The 20,772-nt window shown below is 43.2% G+C and overlaps 1 protein-coding gene and 3 pseudogenes across 1 annotated transcript in view; all 4 read left to right on the top strand.

Moving 5' to 3' along the window:
• Window positions 1-256: 256 nt before the first annotated feature.
• Window positions 257-2,095, top strand: LOC104654784 (annotated as a pseudogene).
• A 95-nt stretch (window positions 2,096-2,190) lies between these two features.
• On the top strand, window positions 2,191-3,213 carry LOC104654788 (annotated as a pseudogene).
• A 4,587-nt stretch (window positions 3,214-7,800) lies between these two features.
• PKD1L3 (polycystin 1 like 3, transient receptor potential channel interacting) overlaps window positions 7,801-20,772 on the top strand; it is an 88,119-nt gene continuing 75,147 nt past the window's right edge. The window contains 4 exon segments of the mRNA XM_010354081.2: window positions 7,801-8,095; window positions 9,073-9,195; window positions 14,096-14,212; window positions 17,058-17,107. Coding sequence (XP_010352383.1) covers window positions 7,801-8,095; window positions 9,073-9,195; window positions 14,096-14,212; window positions 17,058-17,107 — 585 coding nt within the window.
• Window positions 16,091-16,249, top strand: LOC115895161 (annotated as a pseudogene).

Below are 20,772 nucleotides of genomic sequence, written 5' to 3'. Positions count from 1 at the left end.
ACCAACTTTTCGATCGTTTAAAACTTTTATTGATAGAGTGCTTGTGTCTTAGATAAAGCATGTATTGAAAGAGTATATACAAGTACTTTACCCTTTATGAAAAGGATTGAAATGAAATTACAGCACTGTGTAAGATACCTGATTTGACTTTCAGAGATTTCATCAACATCAGATTTCATTTAAAAATGCTTGAAATGGTCCCAGCCAGTCCGGAGGCTGCGACTGTGGAAGTGTCACCTGTGGAGAAACTGCAAAGATGCTGTCCGTGTGTGTCACAGAGGCCGTGGCCTGCGACCTCCCTCGGTGGGCGGGACTGGTCTCCAGAAATGCTTTGGGTTCATCTTGCATTGCTGCAAGGAACCTCCATGCCTCTAACACTCATCTTCAGAAGACTGGGACTGCTGAGATGTCCTCTATTCTTGAAGAGCGTATTCTTGGAACTGATACCTCTGTTGACCTTGAAGAAACTGGGCGTGTCTTAACTATTGGTGATGGTATTGTCCGTGTACATGGGCCGAGGAATGTTCAAGCAGAAGAAATGGTAGAGTTTCCTTCAGGCTTAAAGGATATGTCCTTGAACTTGGAACCTGACAATGTTGGTGGTGTAGTGTTTGAAAATAATAAACTAAGGAAAGAAGTATAGTGAAGAGGACAGGAGCCATGGTGAACATTCCAGTCAGTGAGGAGCTATTGGGTCATGTAGCTGATGCTCTTGGTAATGCTACTGATGGAAAGGGTCCAGTGGGTTCCAAGACCCATAGGCGAGTTGGTCTGAAAGCCCCCAGAATCATTCCTCGAACTTCAGCGTAGGAACCAGTGCTGACTGGCATTAAGGCTGTGGATAACTTGGTGCCAATTGGTCATGGTCAGCATGAACTGATTATTGGTGGCCAACGGACTGGGAAAACCTCAATTGCTATTGACACTATCATTAACCAAAAACGTTTCAATGTTAGATCTGAAGAAAAGAAGAAACTGTACTGTATCTATGTTGCTATTGGTTGAAAGAGATCCACTGTTGCTCAGTTGGTGAAGAGACTTACAGATGCAGATGCCATGAAATACACCATTGTGGTGTCAGCGATGGCCTCAGGTGCTGCCCCACTTCAGTACCTGGCTCCTTACTCTGACTGTTCCATGGGAGAGTATTTTAGAGACGATGGCAAATATACTTTGATCATCTATGACGACTTACCCAAACAGGCTGTTGCTTACTGTCAGATGTCTCCGTTGCTCCACCGACCGCCTGGTCGTGAGGCCTGTCCTGGTGATGTGTTCTGCCTACACTCCAGGTTGCTGGAGAGAGCAGCCAAAATGAACAATGCTTTTGGTGGTGGCTCCTTGACTGCTTTGCCAGTCATAGAAACACAGGCTGGTGATGTGTCGGCTTACATTCCAGCGAATGTCATTTCCATCACTGACAGACATATCTTCTTGGAAACAGAATTGTTCTACTAAGATATCCGCTCTGCCATTAACATTGATCTGTGTATGCCTTGTGTTGGATCTGCTGCCCAAACCAGGACTATGAAGCAGGCAGCAGGTACCATGAAGCTGGAATTGGCTCAGTATCATGAGGTTACTGTTTCTAATCAAGACCCTGAGTGTGCAGCCCTGTTGGAGTGTGGTTTACTGCGGTGATTTTTTTTTTTTTTTTTTTTTTTTGAGACAGAATCTTGCTCTGTTGCCCAGGCTGGAGTGCAATGGTGCAATCTGGGCTCACTACAAGCTCCACCTCCCAGATTCGTGCCATTCTCCTGCCTCAGCCTCCTGAGTAGCCCAGTTTGGTTCTGACCTCAATGCTCCCACTCAACTTTTGAGTCGTGGTGTGCATCTGAGTTGCTGAAGCAAGGACAGTGTTCTCCCATGGTTACTGAAGAACAAGTGGCTGTTATCTATGTGGGTGTAAAGGGGGTTTCGTGATAAACTGGAGCCCAGCAAGATTACAAAATTTGAGAATGCTTTCTTGTCTCATGTTGTCAGCCAGCACTAAGCCCTGCTGGGCACTATCAGGGCTGACGGAAAGATCTCAGAAGACTCAGATGCAAAGCTGACGGAGATTGTAACAAACTTCTTGGCTGGATTTGAAGCTTAAACTCCTGTGGATTCACATCAAATATCAGTTCAGTTTTGTCATTGTTTGTTCTAGTAAATTAGTTTCTTTGTAAAAGGGTTACTCTCATACTCCTTATGTACAAAAATCACGTTAAAAAGTTTCCATAATGGGTTAAAAAAAAAAAAAAGAGGAGAGTTCCAGGGACCAGGCGGCCGTCACAGTTGAGCACAGCTGCTCCGTGCTGGAGTCCCTGCACCGCCGCCAGGATCGTGGTGTTCTACTTCACCAGCAGCAGCGTTAATTCATCTGCCTGCACTATTTACATGGGAAAGAATAAATGTGAAATAGAGACAGGGTTTTACCATTTTGGCCAGAATGATCTGGATCTCCTGGCCTTGTGATCCACCTTCCTCAGCCTCCCAAAGTGCTGGGATTACAGGCGTGAGCCACCACGCTTGCCCTTGGGTTTTATATCTCTCCTACTAACCCATAAATCATCATGAAGATCTGATCAAGCATGATTGGCCTCAAGATATCTGGTTTCATGTGGCCAAACTCTCTTTGACTCATGTATACCTTCGGTTGCACAAGGGAGAGAATATAGAAGACATTCCAAAGGAAGTGCTGATGGACTGTGCCCACCTTGTGAAGGCCAATAGCATTCAAGGCTGCAAGATGAACAACATTAATGTGGTATATATGCCGTGGTCTAATCTGAAGAAAACAGCTGACGTGTATGTGGGGCAGGCAGAGAGTATTTCACAGGCAGAAGGATGTAAAAATTGTGACAATGGAGAAGAAAGTAAATGAGATCCTAAACCGATTAGAAAAAAGCAAAGTGGAGCAGTTCCCAGACCTAGCAGCAGAGAAAGAACGCAGAGATTGTGAAGAGAGGAATGAGAAAGAAGCCCAAATTCAGGAAATGAAAAAGAGAAAAAGAAAAAATGAAGAAGAGAGAAATGGATGAACTTAGGAGCTGTTCATCACAAATGAAAGTTGAAAATATGTCTTCGAATCAGGATGGCAGTGATTCAGATGAATTCATGTAAAAGGAGAAAAGGACCTTTGAAAGATGTGAATGTAGAGACAATTGCAGACCTTTTGGTTTCATCTGTGTTCTGAAGTATAAAATACAACCAAAATTCTACCTTCATCCTACCCAGAAATGATTGATTTTGGAGTTTTAAAAAAATTTTACCTTTTTTGCTGACAGAAAAGGATCAGATATGTATAAAATAGTTGAACTTGACTGCATATAACTTAAAGTGAAAATGTTTTGGCTAGCACATGTCTTGGTACCTTGTGAAAGCCAGCTGCCCTTGTTCTTGAGATAGACTTTAAAACGAACTAACTCTGAAAAGTACTTCTGTTGCTGTGGTCTATCCCTGAAAACAGGTGTCTTGAAACACTTTTCATATTCTTAAAATAATCTTCACTTCTGTTAAGAACATGTTGATGGGTAATTATGCGAATGTTTCCCTGTCCCTGATTTCCCGGTGAGAAAAAATGGTGTATGAGTTTTGAAAAAGAGATTTCCAGAAGATTGTTGGCTTCAGTATTCACATTCCATCGTGTCATCTGGGTCTGTTAGTATAGTGACCCTGCGCGCAGCCTGTCCCAGCTTTTACGTCCTTGCTTCCTCTGAGCAGGGGACTCCATCTTAGTATCGCCATATTTAAATAAATCGATGGTGTTCATCAAGGTGGGGCCTGTGGCAGTTGTTGCCTGAGCACCAGGTCACCCAAGTCACCTGTGCAACAACTTCTGGGCTCAGGAGTCATTTCTCAGCACTGAGGGTAAAATAGGAAGGAATGCTCTGTTGATCATTTGGGAGATGTAGGTTACCTCATTGGTGCCTTGGGATGCAGCATGAAGCAGAAGTCCATATTGCAATTATGATTTTAGAAGGAACTAAGCATTTCACCAGCCAGCCAAGTAATTATTTTCTTTACCTTGAAATCATATTTGAGTTGTAACCCCAGAGTTCAGTTTCTCATTGTAAATTCAGTAACTTACTGTATAACATTACTTCTCACTTGAACCTTTCACTATCTGTTGTGATTCTGAGCAGAAGATGTCTTTTGATTGCAGTATGTAAGGCAACCTCTGTAGAAGGAGACAAAACAAGGAGAAAGAGAACAAAGCCTGCAGGACTAGAGGCATACAGATGGACATTTTACTCACACCCACAGCAGCAAGAATGACCTCCTGCAGCATATACTCCACCTGTAATAGCACTTTGGAACTGTGGGCAAAACCAAAAGGCTAGTGTTTCCATTTAAGTATGGGGTTGAACTGGAAAATTCCCTGAGGCATAATTCATTGGACAAATTTTGAAAGGGTATAGAAGATGACTTTAGAAATTAATGGTTTTGTGTATGTGTCTAATGATATTCAGCCTGACGTTCTGCAATTTTAAATGTTATAATAAAGTATTTTTTAATCTGGAAAAAAAGCTTGAAACATATGTGTGGATGTATCGTGTATTTATTTTTGTACGTATATAAAGATGTTTAGAAGTTAAGGCTCTGTGAACTTTGAAAACAAAAGCATCCCGCATCCAGATGATTCCATTGCCACACACTCTTGTAAGGGTGGACTACTCTGCTCAGAAAACTTCCAAATAAACTGCAAACCCTTTTTCTTGGCATTGGAAACACTCCTATTTTCTGGTTACAGTTCCCACTACTATTCCACCAAGTACCCCCTACACACACACACACACACACACACACACACACACACACACGTATTTCTTTCTCTTTATCAATACCTTCCACTTTCCCACCTCTGTGTATTTATTCACAGCGACTCCTCTGCCGAGATGTCCATTTCATCTGTCTAAATATTGCCATCTTTATGTGTTCATTCCAAAAGCTGGAAATAATTTCTTCCTTATCTGAACCTTCACAGCAGCACCTAAGCTGTCCCTCTAGGCTGGCAATCTTCACTGCCTATATTAATTACAATTATTATGCCTTTTCTTCCTTAATTGGACTTTTTGAAAGTGAGGATCATACTGTATTTATCTTTCATTTGATTGCTGCAGTGTTTTGGTTTTTTTGGTTTTGGGGCTTTTTTTTGAGACAGAGTCTTGCTTTGTCGCCCAGGCTGGAGTGCGGTGGCTCTATCTCAGCTCACTGCAACCTCCACCAACTGGTTCAAGTGATCCTACTGCCTCAGCCTCCCGAGTAGCTGGGATTACAGGCACGGGCCACCACGCCCAGCTAATTTTTGTTTTTTTAGTAGAGACGGGGTTTCACCATGTTGGCCAGGCTGGTCTTGAGCTCCTGACCTCAAGTGATCTGCCCACCTCGGCCTCCCAAAGCGCTGGGATTACAGGTGCGAGCCACCGGCCTTGGCTGATTACTGCAGTGTTTTCCAAACAGGATGTATTCTTGCAGTCTGTGTTTTAGAGAATTTCACAATATTGGTGGCCACTTCTGCACTGATTTTTAGAGTAACATAAGCATCATTTGCACTATCTGGATAACCATCTTAACCCTGAAACCTGCCAGGCGGTTCAGTGCCCACATTTGCTTGAGTTTATGATCACTTTTTGGCACCAAGAAAGAACCAGCTGTAATCCACGGGGTGGGTATGCAACAGGTGGAGACCAAATGACCTGCTGTGTGAACAAAGGGTTTTTTTGTTGCTTTTTTGTTTTGTTTTTTTAGTGAGTCAAATAAAGAAACGTGTTATCAGAACTGAATCCTCCCCATATCATAAAATAGCATGCATGCCAGATTCAAAGGAACCTGAGTAGTCATAGGCCAGAACCCTGTTTGTCTGCTATTGAACTTGGCAAAACTTGGATCTCATTGGTTTTCAGTATTTACTTTGTATTCATTCTTCCATTTAATATTGTTTGGTTTTTATGACTGTGTAAGAGCTTTAAGATAAAGTTCATGAACCAGGGGCGGTGGCTCACACCTGCAGTTTGAGAAGCCAGGGTGAGAGGATTGTTTGAGTCCAGGAGTTCAAGTGTGCACTGAGCTATGATCATGCTACTGCCCTCCGGCCTGGGTGGCATAATGAGACCCCATATCAAAAAAAAAAAAAAAAAAGAGTTTATGTCTAGTTCTGTTTGCATGTACTTAAGAGACAGAATACAGTAATTTAAATCAGTCCTGGTGGTAGCAGAGATGTAGGATGAACAAGTCGAGAGATTTAATGTACAACTTGAGGACTACAGGTAATAAAACCATACAGTAGACAGGATTCATGCTGGATAAGATTTTAGCTGCTCTTGCCACAAAAACCAAAAAAAGTGGGTAACTAATGTGAGGTGTTGAATATGTTTGTTTTACTATAGTAACCTTCTTAATATCTATATGTATCCCATAACATCATGCTGTGTGCCTTAAATATACACAATGCAATTTACTTTTTTTAAAAATGAGGCCAGGTGCAGTGGCTCACATCTGTAATCCCAGCACTCTGGGAGGCCAAAGTAGGTGGATCACCTGAGGTTAGGAATTTGAGACCAGTCTGACCAACATGGTGAAACTCCATCTCTACTAAAAATACAAAATTAGCCGGGTGTGGTGGCACATGCCTGTAATTCCAGCTACTTAGGAGGCTGAGGCAGGAGAATCGCTTGAACCCAGGAGGCGGAGGTTGCAATGAGCTGAGATGGCACAATTGCACTCCAGCCTGGGCAGCAAGAGCAAAACTCTGTCTCAAAGAAAAAAAAAAAAATCAATCCTAGAGGGTCTGCAAGAATGATTTTCTTTAAAATATATATATATATATATATGGGCCGGGCACGGTGGCTCAAGCCTGTAATCCCAGCACTTTGGGAGGCCGAGGTGGGCGGATCACGAGGTCAGGAGATCGAGATCATCCTGGCTAACATGGTGAAACCCTGTCTCTACTAAAAAAATACAAAAAACTAGCCGGGCGAGGTGGCGGGCGCCTGTAGTCCCAGCTACTCGGGAGGCTGAGGCAGGAGAATGGCGTGAACCCGGGAGGCGGAGCTTGCAGTGAGCTGAGATCCGGCCACTGCACTCCAGCCCGGGCCACAGAGCAAGACTCCATCTCAAAAAAAAAAAAAAATATATATATATATATATATATATGGCTGAGTGTGGTGGCTCACACCTGTAATTCCCCAACTTTGGGAGGCCGAGGCGAGCAGATGTCTTGAGCCCAGCAATTCGAGACCACCCTGGGCAACACAGCAAGACACTATCTCTAAAAAAAAAAAAGAAGAAGAATTAGGTGGGTGTAGTGGTGCGCTCCTATAGTCCCAGCTACTCAAGAGGCTGAGGTGGGAGGATTGATCACTTGAGCCTGGGAGGTCGAGGCTGCAGTGAGCTGAGATCATGCCACTGCACTCCAGCCTGGGCAACAGAATGAGACCCTGTCTCAGAAAAGAAAAGCTATACTTATTAATTTTTAGCCACAATAACTTAGATGTTAGATATTCATCATCCTCTACCCAGTGCAGTTTAGACTCAGCTTTATAATCTATCTCTACTTGCTAAAGTCATATTTAGTAGGTAGACACAGATGGTGGGGCCCCAGACACAAAGGGCCATTGCTTTATTGATCTCTGCTATTTGTTTTCAGCTTGTAGGAACTGCACCTGGGTCCTCAAAACAAAACCTTTTGTATCCTTGGTAAATTGTTCCCAACTCATAAAAGAAGAACACTAATAAGACAAACCCGTCAATATATATATTTAAAGGATCAGGCAGCTGCTAAACCCCCACACTTTCTCTTGCTGCAATTCAGAGAACATGTTCTTTAAAGGAGGAAGCTGGCTTTGGTTATACATCAGAACAAGTATCATTCTAGGAAGTGAACTAAACAGCCCAGGGCCACATAGGCAAAATAATTGTTACCAGTTTAACAGAATTCACTGCAGCTTTGAGGAAGCAGAGCATTACTGTCAGGGGCAGAGAGGATTCCTAGCTGACATTTGGAAGCAGGAAGTTCAAGATCTCATCCGGGACTTTCTGGAAGAAGGAAAGAAGTGGTGGATTGGGCAAAATGTAATGCCACTGAAAAAGCATCAAGATGAAAAATACCCAGGTAAGACTCTAGGGTTTGGTGTTTACGAAGGAAACTTTCTTATATTTTATTCTGGGACAGAAAAAAAGAAAAGAAAATCTTAATCTTTCTGCTTTTGTACACAGAAAAACCAGTCACTTTACTTCATTACCATCTTTCCTCTGAAATATTTCCATTTTGTGCTACAGCCTTCGATTTGTCCGTGTAGCAAAAGTGATGCGATTTTTCCTAGAACCCATCTAAAGTTAACTTAGCTAACCTTCCACTAAAAGAATTGTGCTAGGTTCGAAAGACAGAAACCTTTGATGGTCATTTTTTTTCCTAATAAACATCTCTTCATTATTCTGATCTCCAAGTTTTCTAACACAAAACTAAGAGGAAAATTATCTACCTGTTGTCTTTCTTACAATGTTTTCAAAGCTATGCACCATAATCTTGAAGTTTTAGAGACAAATCCAAGCCATTATTATATCATTCTCATCATCCTCATTAATGTGTAGGTAAAGTAATACTAAGCCTCATGGTAAGGAACACATACGAAAAAAATAAACTATAATGTATGGGAGGAAATTCTACATTTTTATCTATTGGAAGCCAACCAAATTTGGCTTTCATATTTACTTTTTAAAAATGCCTGGCAAGGCGGGCGCAGTGGCTCACGCCTGTAATCCGAGCACTTTGGAAGGCGGAGGTGGATGGATCACCTGAGGTCAAGAGTTCGAGACCAGCCTGGCCAACATGGTGAAACCCCATCTCTACTAAAAATACAAAAATTAGCCAGGCGTGGTGGCGGGTGCCTGTAATCCCAGCTACTTGGGAGGCTGAGGCAGGAGAATTACTGGAACCCGGGAGGCAGAGGTTGCAGTGAGCGGAGATTGCACCACTGCACTCCAGCCTGGGCGAGAAAGTGAGACTCTGTCTTGAAAACAATAATAAAAAATAAATCTAAAAGCCTGACTTTCAAGTATAAGGCTCACCTGGGTCTGATCTCCACTCAGCAGATGTTGCAGCCCACGGGGCCCCAAAGCCCCCCAGCTGCACCTACCTGTCCAGAAACGTCAATCGGATCTCATCCAAAGAGGGCAAGTGCTTCCTGAGACACTATTTCATTTGCCAGACTGGTAAGTGATAAAGTTATGCTGCCAAAGACCTACATTTTAAAAACTAATTCTAAATAAGGAGTGCATGTGAGAGTATTGGTTAAATAATCTGTGAGTGGTAGACCATGGGATGATACAGGGCTTTTGATTTTCATGATACTGATTAGCATGAGAAACTCATCTAGAGTGACTCCCTTATCCATCCCCACTGGGAGTTGAAAGAGTTGCACCTTGATGTTCTCCTTGTGTTTTGACTTAGGCAGAGTGTGAAAGAAATTGTATTCGTGACACCATTTTCCACACGCACACTCACAATTCAGTCAGCATTTGGGCTTCCAAGGGAAGGATGGGAAAGAGAAGGAGGAGAAAATAATACGGCAGAGGAAGATGAGAAGGCGAAGGGTGACAGGACTGTTATCTGAGGTTCGCTTCTGCAGAAGTAGATCAGGATTAAGCTCTGTGTGTATGTATGCATTTTTGTGTGTGTAGTTGTTGTATTTATTTATTTTTTCCAAGATGGAGTTTTGCTCTTGTCGCCCAGGCTGGAGTGCTGTGGCGTGATCTCGGCTCACCGCAACCTCCGCCTCCCGGGTTCAAGCGATTCTCCTGCCTCAGCCTCCTGAGTAGCTGGGATTACAGGCATGTGCCATCATGCCTGGCTAATTTTGTATTTTTAGTAGAGATGAGGGTTTCTCCATGTTGGTCAGGCCGGTCTCGAACTCCCAACCTCAGGTGATTCGCCTGCCTCAGCCTCCCAAAGTGCTGGGATTACAGGTGTGAGCCACCACGCCCAGCCTATTTATTTATTTTTTTATATGGAGATGGGGGTCTTGTTATGTTGCCCAGGCTTGTCTCGAACTCCTGGACTCAAGCAATCCTCCCACCTCAGCCTCTCAAAATGCTAGGATTACAGGATTAAGCTACTGTGCCCGGCCTTGGTGATTTCTTTAAAAAAAAAAAAAAAAAAAAAACTACCATACAATCGAGCAGTTGCTGGGCATTTATCGCAGAAAGAGAAAACCTGTGCTCACATAAAAATATGTATATAGATGCTTATAGCAGCTTTATTCATAATAGAACAAAACTGGAAACAATTCAGATGTCTGTCAACAGGTGAATGATCCAGCCATGGCAGTCACACTGTTTCCACCCTCCCTGGTGACTCTTTCCCACTTCCCTCTCTCCACTCAGCCTCCAACAACTGGGAGCCTCCCTCAGTCTCATTCTCAGGTCAGGTGATAACCTTGCTTTCTAACTCAAGGAGAAAATCAAAGCAATTTGGAGTCTGTCCAAGGCTCAGACTGCCGAATCTAGCCACCTACCAGCACCTGTTCCTGTAGCAAGATAATGCCTTCTCTCATGCTGCTACACACCTTCGTACTCCTACCCAAAGTGAATCCCTCTGATTGTTGAATTGGATTCCATGGAGTCCAATTCAGTAATAAAAAGAAACAAACTATTGATACACATAGCAATCTCCAGAGAATTCTGCCAAGTGAACAAAGCCAATCTCAAAATGTGATGTACTCTATGGTGCCATTTATTGAGCATTCTTGAAATGATAACATGATAGAAATGGAGAACAGATTAGTGGTTGTCGGGGTCTAAGAAGGGCATGGGGGCAGGAAGGAAGTAGGCATGGCTATAAAAGGGCAATGTGGGCCGGGCACAGTGACTCACACCTGTAATCCCAGCACTTTGGGAGGCCAAGGCAGGTGGATCACGAGGTCAAGAAATCGAGACCATCCTGGCCACCATAGTGAAACCCCAGTCTCTACTAAAAATACAAAAATTAGCCAGGCGTGGTGGCACGCACCTGTAGTCCCAGGTACTCAGGAGGCTGAGGCAGGAGAATGGCTTGAACCTGGGAGTCAGAGGTTGCACTGAGCCAAGATTGCACCACTGCACTGCACTCCAGCCTGGTGACAGAGTGAGACTCTGTCTCATAAAAAAACAAAACAAAAAAAAAGGGGGGGGGGGTCAATGTGAGGGATTCTTACAGCAACTAAAAAAAAATTTTGACATGACTGTATCCGTGTCCATATCCTCTTGTTACCCTTGCAAGATGTTACCCTTGGAAACTGGATACAGGCATCTCTCTGCATTTTCTCTTACATCTGCATGTGAATATACAATTATCTCAAAATAATAAGTTACATTTTTAAAAAAGAAAAATGCCCTGATGTAAGCGTACATATCACTTACACAGTATTCTTGCCAAAAAAAAAATAGAGTAATGCAAATTAAAAACAAACTGAGATACCCTTTCCCATTTATCAGATTGGCATAAATCCACAAACTTAACAACATATTCCGTTGGCAAGGCCTTAAGAAAATAGGTACTCTCATAAACTGCTAGTGAGAATGCAGTAAAATATCTCTATGTGTTTATAAATAAAGGAGAATTCAGCAATATCTAGCAAAATTACATATACATCTACCCTTGAACCAGTGTCCACTGCTAGGAAACTATCCCAAAGTCAAACCAGCAAAAGTACAAAAAGATGCACGCATAAGGCTATTTATTGTAGCTCTCTGTGATAGCAAAAAAGTAGGAATAATCCACATGCCCATCAAGAAGGAACTGGTTGTAAAAAGCAAATAACAACGATCTCCATATACTGCAGTGGGGTTATCTCTATGATGGATTTTTTTTAGTGGATAATAAAGGTACAGAACATATATATTTGCCTATATACATACATGTACATATAAATATAACAGAAGGAGAAACAAAAACTAATGGAAATGGTTACCTATGGGAGAGAGAGAAAACAGGGCAGAAAGGATGAAGATGGAAATGAGACCTTTCAAAATGTACCTGGTTTTATAGTTCAGCATAGGAACTCTTTCAGTGTTTGCCATAATTATTGCTATGGTTTGAATATGCCGCTTCCAAAACAGGTGTTGCCAATGTGACTGCATTAAGAGGTGGGGCTTTAAGAGGTGGGTTGTCCTACAGGGTTCCTCCCTCGTGAATGGGATTAGGTGTCCTTATAAAAGGAGCTGGCAGAAGGCGGGCTTCTCTTGCCCTCCCACTTTATGAGGATGTAGCCCTCATGCAACTGCAAGTGCCAGTGCCTTCATCTTCGACGTCCAGCATGCAGAACTGTGAGAATTAGATTTCTGTTCTTGATAAATTACCCTGTTTGTGATATTCTCTTACAGCAGCACAAAACAGACTAAAGCAATTATAAAACAATTTACGTCAACTGTTTTTTGTTTTGTTTTGTTTTTGAGATGGAGTTTCGCTCTTGTTGCCCAGGCTGGAGTACAATGGCACGATCTTGGCTCACTGCGACCTCCACCTCCCAGGTTCAAGTGATTTTCCTGCCTCAGCCTCCCAAGTAGCTGGGGTTACAGGCACCCGGCTAATTTTTGTATTTTTAGTAGAGACGGCGGGGGGGGGGGTGGGGTTCACCATCCTGGCCAGGCTGGTCTAGAACCCCTGACCTGAGGTGATACACTCTCCTAAGCCTCCCAAAAAGCTGGGATTACAGGCGTGAGCCACCGCGCCTGGCCTGTCAATATTTTAAAAAGCAATCCCTAAAAGTAGGGAAGGAGAGGAGAGAAGAATTGGCGCTAACAAGTTTGGACAGTTTTTAAGGTAATTTTGCTCAAGAGCAGAAAACAGCTGGGGCAATAGTTCATGAGGCCATTATAAGTTGTTGGGTTTTTTTTTTTAAGACAGAAAAAAATAGCATGCAGGAATGATGTACTTAATCTGAGCTACTAAACAACTAGAGGGATTCACTTTGGGTAGGAGTAGGAAGATTTGTAGCAGCATGAGAGAAGGCATTGTCTCTCTACAGGTACAGGTGCTGGTAGGCAGCTAGATTTGATGGTCAGAGTCATGGAAGGACTCTAAATTGCTCTGATATTCTCCTTGAGTTAGAAAGCAAGGTTATCACCTGACCTGAGAATGAGACTGAGGAAGGCTCCCAGGTGTTGGAGGTTGAGTAGAGAGAGGGAAGTGGGAGTCACCTGGGAGAGTGGAAACAGTATGACTGCCAGGCAGTGTGAAGGCAGGCCGCCCGAGCTTCATGATGGTGAATTTAAGCAGAGCCATAGTCATCGTGGTTATGATTTTCTCTAGCCATGTCCAATAGCGTGTGTGAGAAACTCTTGCTCACTCATGTATGCAAAGAGGCATGTTCAAGAATGTTATTGCCAGCTGGGCGTGGTGGCTCATGCCTGTAATCCCAGCACTTTGGGAGGCCAAGGTGGGCAGATTACCTGAGGTCAGGAGTTCAAGACCAACCTGGCCAACATGGTGAAACCTCGTTTCTACTAAAAATACAAAAATTAGCCAGATGTGGTGACACGTGCTTGTAATCCCAGCTACTCGGGAGGCTGAGGCAGGAGAATCACTTGAACCCGGGAGGTGGAGATTGCAGTGAGCCAAGATCACGCCATTGCACTCCAGCCTGGGCAACAGAGCAAAAACTCCATCTCAAAAAAAGAATGTTATCACCCACCTTCTGAACTGTTTTATCTCTGTCAATGAGAGTTAAAGAACACAAAGGAGAATATTACACTTAGTATGGAATTTTCCATTTATGCTGGAGGTTGCAAACTTTTTGGTGAAAAATCAGACCCTGGCGATGACCTTAAGCAGTAGGATGTAAATAGCTCCACAAGCTTAGTGTTCCAACAATGGAACACTGGGCATAAATGGGTTAATGAACTTCTCAGTGTTGACCCAACTAGTGGGCTTAATTTGAAATGTGGGACACCATAATGTGATGTGAGCAGGCTCCAGAGCAAAAGGGCTACTGCAGAATTCTTAGTGTCCTTAAAAAACTGGATAGGAATTTTTAATTTGTGTTTTCCTAATTATCACATAAGTGCGTGTAATGATGGTTTTATAGACTTGTAGCCATAACTATCACCTATAAATTGTGTATTGGCTTCCAAATAGATGGCATTTTGGACAGAGATGCCCATTATGAAAGAAATGGAAATGATTCTCATTTGTACCAGAGACCCGAGAAGACAAAAAGAGGAGTTGAAATAGCAAGAGACAAAACGCCCCCAGGTAATGCATTACTTCTCTAGTAACCTTAAAAATCCATGGAATCAGTTTCTGCTAAAGGAATGCACGAGACTGAATTAATGCTGAAATGTATTATAGCACGTGCCCAATATTCATTGCATCCTATTCTGTCTGACCTTAATATGGCAATCTTTGCCTTCATTTTATATATGTGTTTTCTTGATACGCCCTTGGCCATCTTCTTTTCATATATTCCCAAATAAAAGACAAGGTTTTATTCCCACAAAATTTTTCATCAACAAAGAGAAAGTCGTCTTAAAGTTCTTGCAAAGTCTTTCAAATTATGGTGTTAACACTTGTTTAGTTAATTTTGAAAACCAAGTACTATTTGGGAAGGATGCATTAGCCTGAAATGATAGCAATCATATCAGTGGATGGCTGGTTATAGAGATCAACGGAAAGAAAGAAGTAAAACAGATCAATTTAAAGTGGATCTCGTGATCATTCCTCAGGGTATGACCTCACAGTGCAAGTGTTAGACGTCCTGGTCAACAAACCCTTTAAATATCACTTAGCAATTTAGAAAGTTTTATTTAGAGACATGAATATATATTTGAAGAACAAATGTAAAATCCAACTTTGCTCAATCCTTTGTAAAAGGGGACTTGTGAGTTGTAGGAAAATGCTTAGTGATAGCATTAGGTGGAAGTAAAGATGACGTATTTTGGAAAACTGTTAAATCCAAAAGTTGTTCTGATGATAATTAATGCAATGATGTTAAAGACGCATTTGAAATGTTTAAGCTGTGTCATGAAATGTGAGTTTCGTGAGAGCAATGCTTCCAATATTACTTTATATAACATGTGGCTTAAATGTCATAGTAAAACTAAATTACTGAATTAAATAGCCATGTGACTATTTCACCTACATCCTTTAAGTTTATATTGTCAAGCTTGCCCCAGAAATGCTTTTTAAAATCTCCTCATTGGGAAAAATGTAGACTGCCTTATTGTGGGGCAATTTACCTAACAAGCAATATGCCTAATATTTATGTATGCAGAATCCTTTATAAAGTTTGCGGGCTGGATCTCCCCTCAGCAGACTTTGGCTCACACCTGTAATCCCAGCACTTTGGGAGGCTGAGTTGGAAGGACTGCTTGAGGCCAGGAGTTCGAGTCCAACCTGGGCAACATACTGGGTCTCTGTCTCTACAAAAACTTTTAAAAATAAAAATTAAAAAAAACTTAGGCAGGTTTGCTGGTGCATGCCTCTAGTCTCAGCTACTCAGGAGGCTGAGGCAGGAGGATAGTTTAAACCCAGAGTTAGAGGCTGTTAGAGCCATAATCAAGTCACCGCACTCCAAGCAGCCTTTTAAAGTCTCTATCAGATTGTTTGTAAAAGTTTTTTGTGATTCAAAAATTTTCTTAGTGTGCATCTAGGTTACTTTTCACTCATTGTGCCTAGAACATGATGCTGCATACACACATCTTTCTTGAATCAAGAACATCCTACGTATCACTTCTATTTCATTTGTTCTGGTTCTGTCCTTAAGAAATATCAGGTATCTATGTGCCGCATTGCTGCTTCCTATCCTCTGTGTCTTTCCTGTACTCTCTTTAGATGAAAGGAATGGTTTCATGTTGATCACCCTTTCTGTTGTTAGAGGAGGGCACCTTACATTTATCTTCCATATCAAGGACTAATTTTTCCACATCTGCTCAGTATTCCCTCCCAGGTGGATTTTAATTTTTGTACAGTATTTTTTTGTCATCTTGAAATCCTTTGATATCATTTATTTTTCTTTTAATGTACCTCATTCTGGCGCATGTTAGCTTCAAATGGTTTATCCTTACGATTTTGTTTGGTTCCCTCTACCCTTCTCCATCATCCTGGTGGCTGTGGTTGACTCGGTTTCTTGCCATGTCTTCTCACAAGACTTTCAGAATCAAGTGATCCCTGGCCAAGAAATAAAAGCAAAATCATCGGATTCCCCAGTGGATGATAAAATCACATACAACTGATAAAATCAGGTACAACTCCAGGAGGAGACACTGGAGAAGAGGCATGCTGGGTCTGTAAGGAATTGCACGTTAAGATGGCACATGTACTTATGCTGTATCAATCAAGGTCATCTCTATATCAATCACTGTCACCTCACCATTTCAAGCTGAATAAGTCACCACATTTTCAGGCATGTTTTATTGGGAAAATGGTTTTTCTCTTTGTTTCTATGCTCTTCACTCGTAAGCTGATGCAGTAATAAATATGTGAGACCTTTTATTTGGGGAAATAACCTTTTTCGTTCCTATTAAGGACGTATTTACAGCTTTCTGAACTTTTTTTCTGGATTTTGCTGTTAATAATTTTCAGGGCTGTGCTTTTCTTGGAGTCCTCTGGATTCCATTCCCAGGTTCTTGAGTGATCAGCATAGGTTCCCTTTTGTCTTTCCTTCCTTATCTTTATTTTTTTGCGGGGGGCGGGGGTGGTGTGGAATCTAGCTCTGTTGCCCAGGCTAGAGTGCGGTGGCACGATCTCGGCTCACTGCAACCTCTGCCTCCCAGGTTCAAACAATTCTCCTGCCTCAGCCTCCCAAGTAGCTGGGATTATATGCACCTGCCACCACGCCAGCTAATTATTATGTTTTTAGTAGAGATGGGGTTTTACCACGTTGGCCAGGCTGGTCTCAAGCTCCTGACCTCAAGTGATCTGCCTGCCTCATCCTCCCAAAGTGCTGGGATTACAGACATGAGTCACCATGCCCGGCCTTGATTTTCTATGTAAAACAATTTGCATTATTTTTTAGCCATGAATAAGAAGTCCTCAAGTAAAACAAATATTTCTGTCTTAGGCTTTTACTTGAACTTAGTCTGCCTTCTTTTTTCTATAGGACCTGGTCCTCTTTCAACCTCATGTCACCATCCTCTTCCTGCTCATCTGGTAAGTACTTCCCCTGACAACATACATTGTGAAATGTTGATCTCTTTGTCATACCTGGTAGATCTGGTCAGAGCTCGAGCTTCTTTTTTTTTTTTTTTTTTTTTTTTTTTTTCTTTTTTTTTTTGAGGCGGAGTCTCACTCTGTTGCCCAGGCTGGAGTGCAGCGGCCGGATCTCAGCTCACTGCAAGCTCCGCCTCCCGGGTTTACGCCATTCTCCTGCCTCAGCCTCCCAAGTAGCTGGGACTACAGGCGCCCGCCACCTCGCCCGGCTAGTTTTTTGTATTTTTTTAGTAGAGACGGGGTTTCCCTGTGTTAGCCAGGATGGTCTCGATCTCCTGACCTCGTGATCCGCCCGTCTCGGCCTCCCAAAGTGCTGGGATTACAGGCTTGAGCCACCGCGCCCGGCCCGATCTTCTAAAGTGTTCTGAATACAGTTTTCTAATAAGGAAAATAAAGTACTTACATGCAGGGAAAAAAAAGGGCTTAATAGGTGCTTCAAGGATTTATTTTTATTTTTATTTATTTATTTATTTTTTTGAGACAGGGTCTCACTCTGTCACCCAGGCTGGAGTGCAGTGGTGTGATCTTGGCTCACTGCAACCTCTACCTCCCGGGTTCAAGTAATTCTCCTGCCTCAGCCTCCCAAGTAGTTGGGATTACAGGCCTGTGCCACCAAACCCGGCTAATTTCTGCGTTTTTAGTAGAGACGAGGTTTTGCTATGTTGGCCAGGCTGGTCTCAAAATCCTGACCTCAAGCAGTCCACCTGCCTCAGCCTCCCAAAGTGCTGGGATTACAGGTGTGAGCCACCATCTCCAAACTTGTTATAGGAATTTCTAAAGCCTATCTTTCTGGCTTTCATGCTGATGTAATTATCATGTATTTGTTGGTTGGGTGTTTATTCCCTGCTTCGTTCCAAAAAGGACTTGTGGCGTCTTACAAAAACACAATGCAATAAAATGTAAACATCAAACAGAAAGGGAAAGGAAAATAAAGATGGAAACTGGGCCGGGCGCGGTGGCTCAAGCCTGTAATCCCAGCACTTTGGGAGGCCGAGACGGGCGGATCACGAGGTCAGGAGATCGAGACCATCCTGGCTAACACGGTGAAACCCCGTCTCTACTAAAAAATACAAAAAAACTAGCCGGGCGAGGTGGCGGGCGCCTGTAGTCCCAGCTACTCGGGAGGCTGAGGCAGGAGAATGGTGTGAACCCGGGAGGCGGAGCTTGCAGTGAGCCGAGATCCGGCCACTGCACTCCAGCCTGGGCTACAGAGCGAGACTCTGTCTCAAAAAAAAAAAAAAAAAAAAAAAAAGTGGAAACTGTCCACACAATCTATAAAGTTTCACCTTCAAGAAATCTCTCAGCATTCTTGCCCTTGTGTCCTATGTAGAAACCCTTCAGTTGATGCCTAAACACAGATACGCATTTGTTTGACTCAATGCTTACTGCAAAAATAAGTGTCTCTAACGGTGTAAAAGAACAGGGGCCGGGCATGGTGGCTCACACCCATAATCCCAGCACTTTGGAAGGCCGACGCAGGCAGATCACCTGAGGTCGGGAGTTCGAGACCAGCCTGGCCAACATGGTGAAACCTTGTCTCTACTAAAAATACAAAAATTAGCCAGGCGTGGTGGTGCATGCCTGTTATCCCAGCTACTCAGGAGGCTGAGGCAGGAGAATTGCTTGAACCCGGGAGGTGGAGTTTGCTGTGGGCCAAGATTGTGCCATTGCACTCCAGGTTGGGTGACAGAGTGAGACTCCATCTCAAAAAAAAAAAATCGGGATGAAGTAAAAAAATCCCTCACATCAGTATTCCCCAAGCTGTGTTCTGCAGAACAACAACCACTAGCCCTTGAAATTGAAAGGGTTAAAAATATGCCACTCTGGTATATTGATGCTTTCAGTTAAAGGCATTTGAAAAACGGCAGGTGCAAAAACAGCACTCTGACCTTGGTACTGTTTCTTAAAAACAGGAGATAAAATTCTCATGTAGAATATGCAACTTTCTTATCCTCCAGGAGCAGAAGTCAAGACCGAGAGAATCTGCACAGACCTTGTTAAGATAATGTTATCTTTTAAGCCTCCCCACATAATTTTGCTTCTTCACAACTAACTACTCTTTGTCCAATTCAGCACAGGAGAGACGGACTCTAACTGCTGCTTCAGGTCTTCATTTTCTTATGAGGACGCCTGTGCCACGTAAAACTTGGACTCAATGAATGTGTGTGCTTTTCTCCTGTTTATCTTATGTCAGTTTAATTCTCAGGCCCAGCTGGAGTCCTAAGAGAATGGAGGTGAAGTTTTGCCACCCCTATAGTATGTTATCAGAAGAGAAGAAAACAAAGGCTTTTGACTATAGACTTTGCAGTCTTTCACAGGTCCCAAATGTAACCCCTTTCTCACTGTCGTCACCATGATCACCACACGGTACAAGTCACCATCTCCCATCTGAACTTTCACATTTGCCGGCTGGGTGCAGTGGCTTATGCCTGTAGTCCTCGCACTTTGAGAGGCCAAGGTGGGTCGACCACTTGAGGCCAGGATTTCGAGGCCAGCCAGGCCAACAGGGTCAAACCCCGTCTCTACTAAAAATATGAAAATTAGTAGGGTGTGATGGCGGGCGCCCATAATCTCAGTTACTCGGGAGGCTGAGGCAGAAGAATTGCTTGAACCTGGGAGGTGGAGTTTGCGGTGAGCCAAGATCACACCACTGAACTCCAGCCTGGGTGACAGAAGAAGACACCATCTCAAAAAAAAAAAAAAAAGAAAGAAAGAAAAAATGAATGTTTACATTTGCCTCCTACTGATCAGCTTCTACTCTTGCCCCTTTTTCTGACCCTTCTCAACAGAATGGTTGATCATTTAAAACACAGAAGGATCCGTTAAAACAAAGTGAAATCATGCCACTGTTCTGCAAAGCCCTTTGTCTTCCTGCCTCATTAAAAATAACATCTGCACCAGGCACGGTGGATCATGCCTGTAATCCCAGCACTTTGGGAGGCCGAGGCGGGTGGATCATTTAAGCTAGGAGTTCGAGACCAGCCTGGGCAACATAGTGAAATCCTGTCTATAAAAAAGTGAAAAAAGGCCGGGTGCAGTGACTCATGCCTGTAATCACAGCACTTTGGGAGGCTGAGGCAGTGGATCATTTAAGGTCAGGAGTTTGAGACCAGCCTGGGCAACGTGGTGAAACCCTGTCTCTACTAAAAATACAAAAATTATCCAGGTGTGGTGGTGTGTTCCTGTAGTCCCAGTCACTCAGGAGGCTGAGGCAGGAGAATTGCTTGAACCAGGGGGAGGAGGCTGCAGTGAGCCGAGATGGCGCCACTGCACTCCAGCCTGGGTAACAGAGTGAGACTCCATCTCAAAAAAAGGTAGCCAGGCATGGTGGTGTGTGCCTGTAGTCCCAGCTACTTGGGAGGCTGAGGCAGGAGGATCACTTGAATCCAGGAAGTCAAGGCTGTAGGGAGCCATGATTGTGCCAGTGCACTCCAGCCCAGAAAACAGTGACACCCAGTCTCAAGAAATCCTCTCCTTACCACTGAACACCCTCCATGATATCCACTTTCTCTCTGCTTACCCTTATTTTCTTCTTCATAGCACTTATTTAATACATGACATAATTTATCTTTCTGCCTCTACCACTAACACAGGCTCAACAAGGG

The sequence above is a fragment of the Rhinopithecus roxellana genome, chromosome 20, assembly GCF_007565055.1.
Source record: "Rhinopithecus roxellana isolate Shanxi Qingling chromosome 20, ASM756505v1, whole genome shotgun sequence".
NCBI classification, from domain to species: Eukaryota; Metazoa; Chordata; class Mammalia; order Primates; family Cercopithecidae; genus Rhinopithecus; species Rhinopithecus roxellana.
The sequence above is the reverse complement of the archived record's forward strand: the minus strand, read 5'-3'. Positions and strand labels throughout refer to the sequence as shown.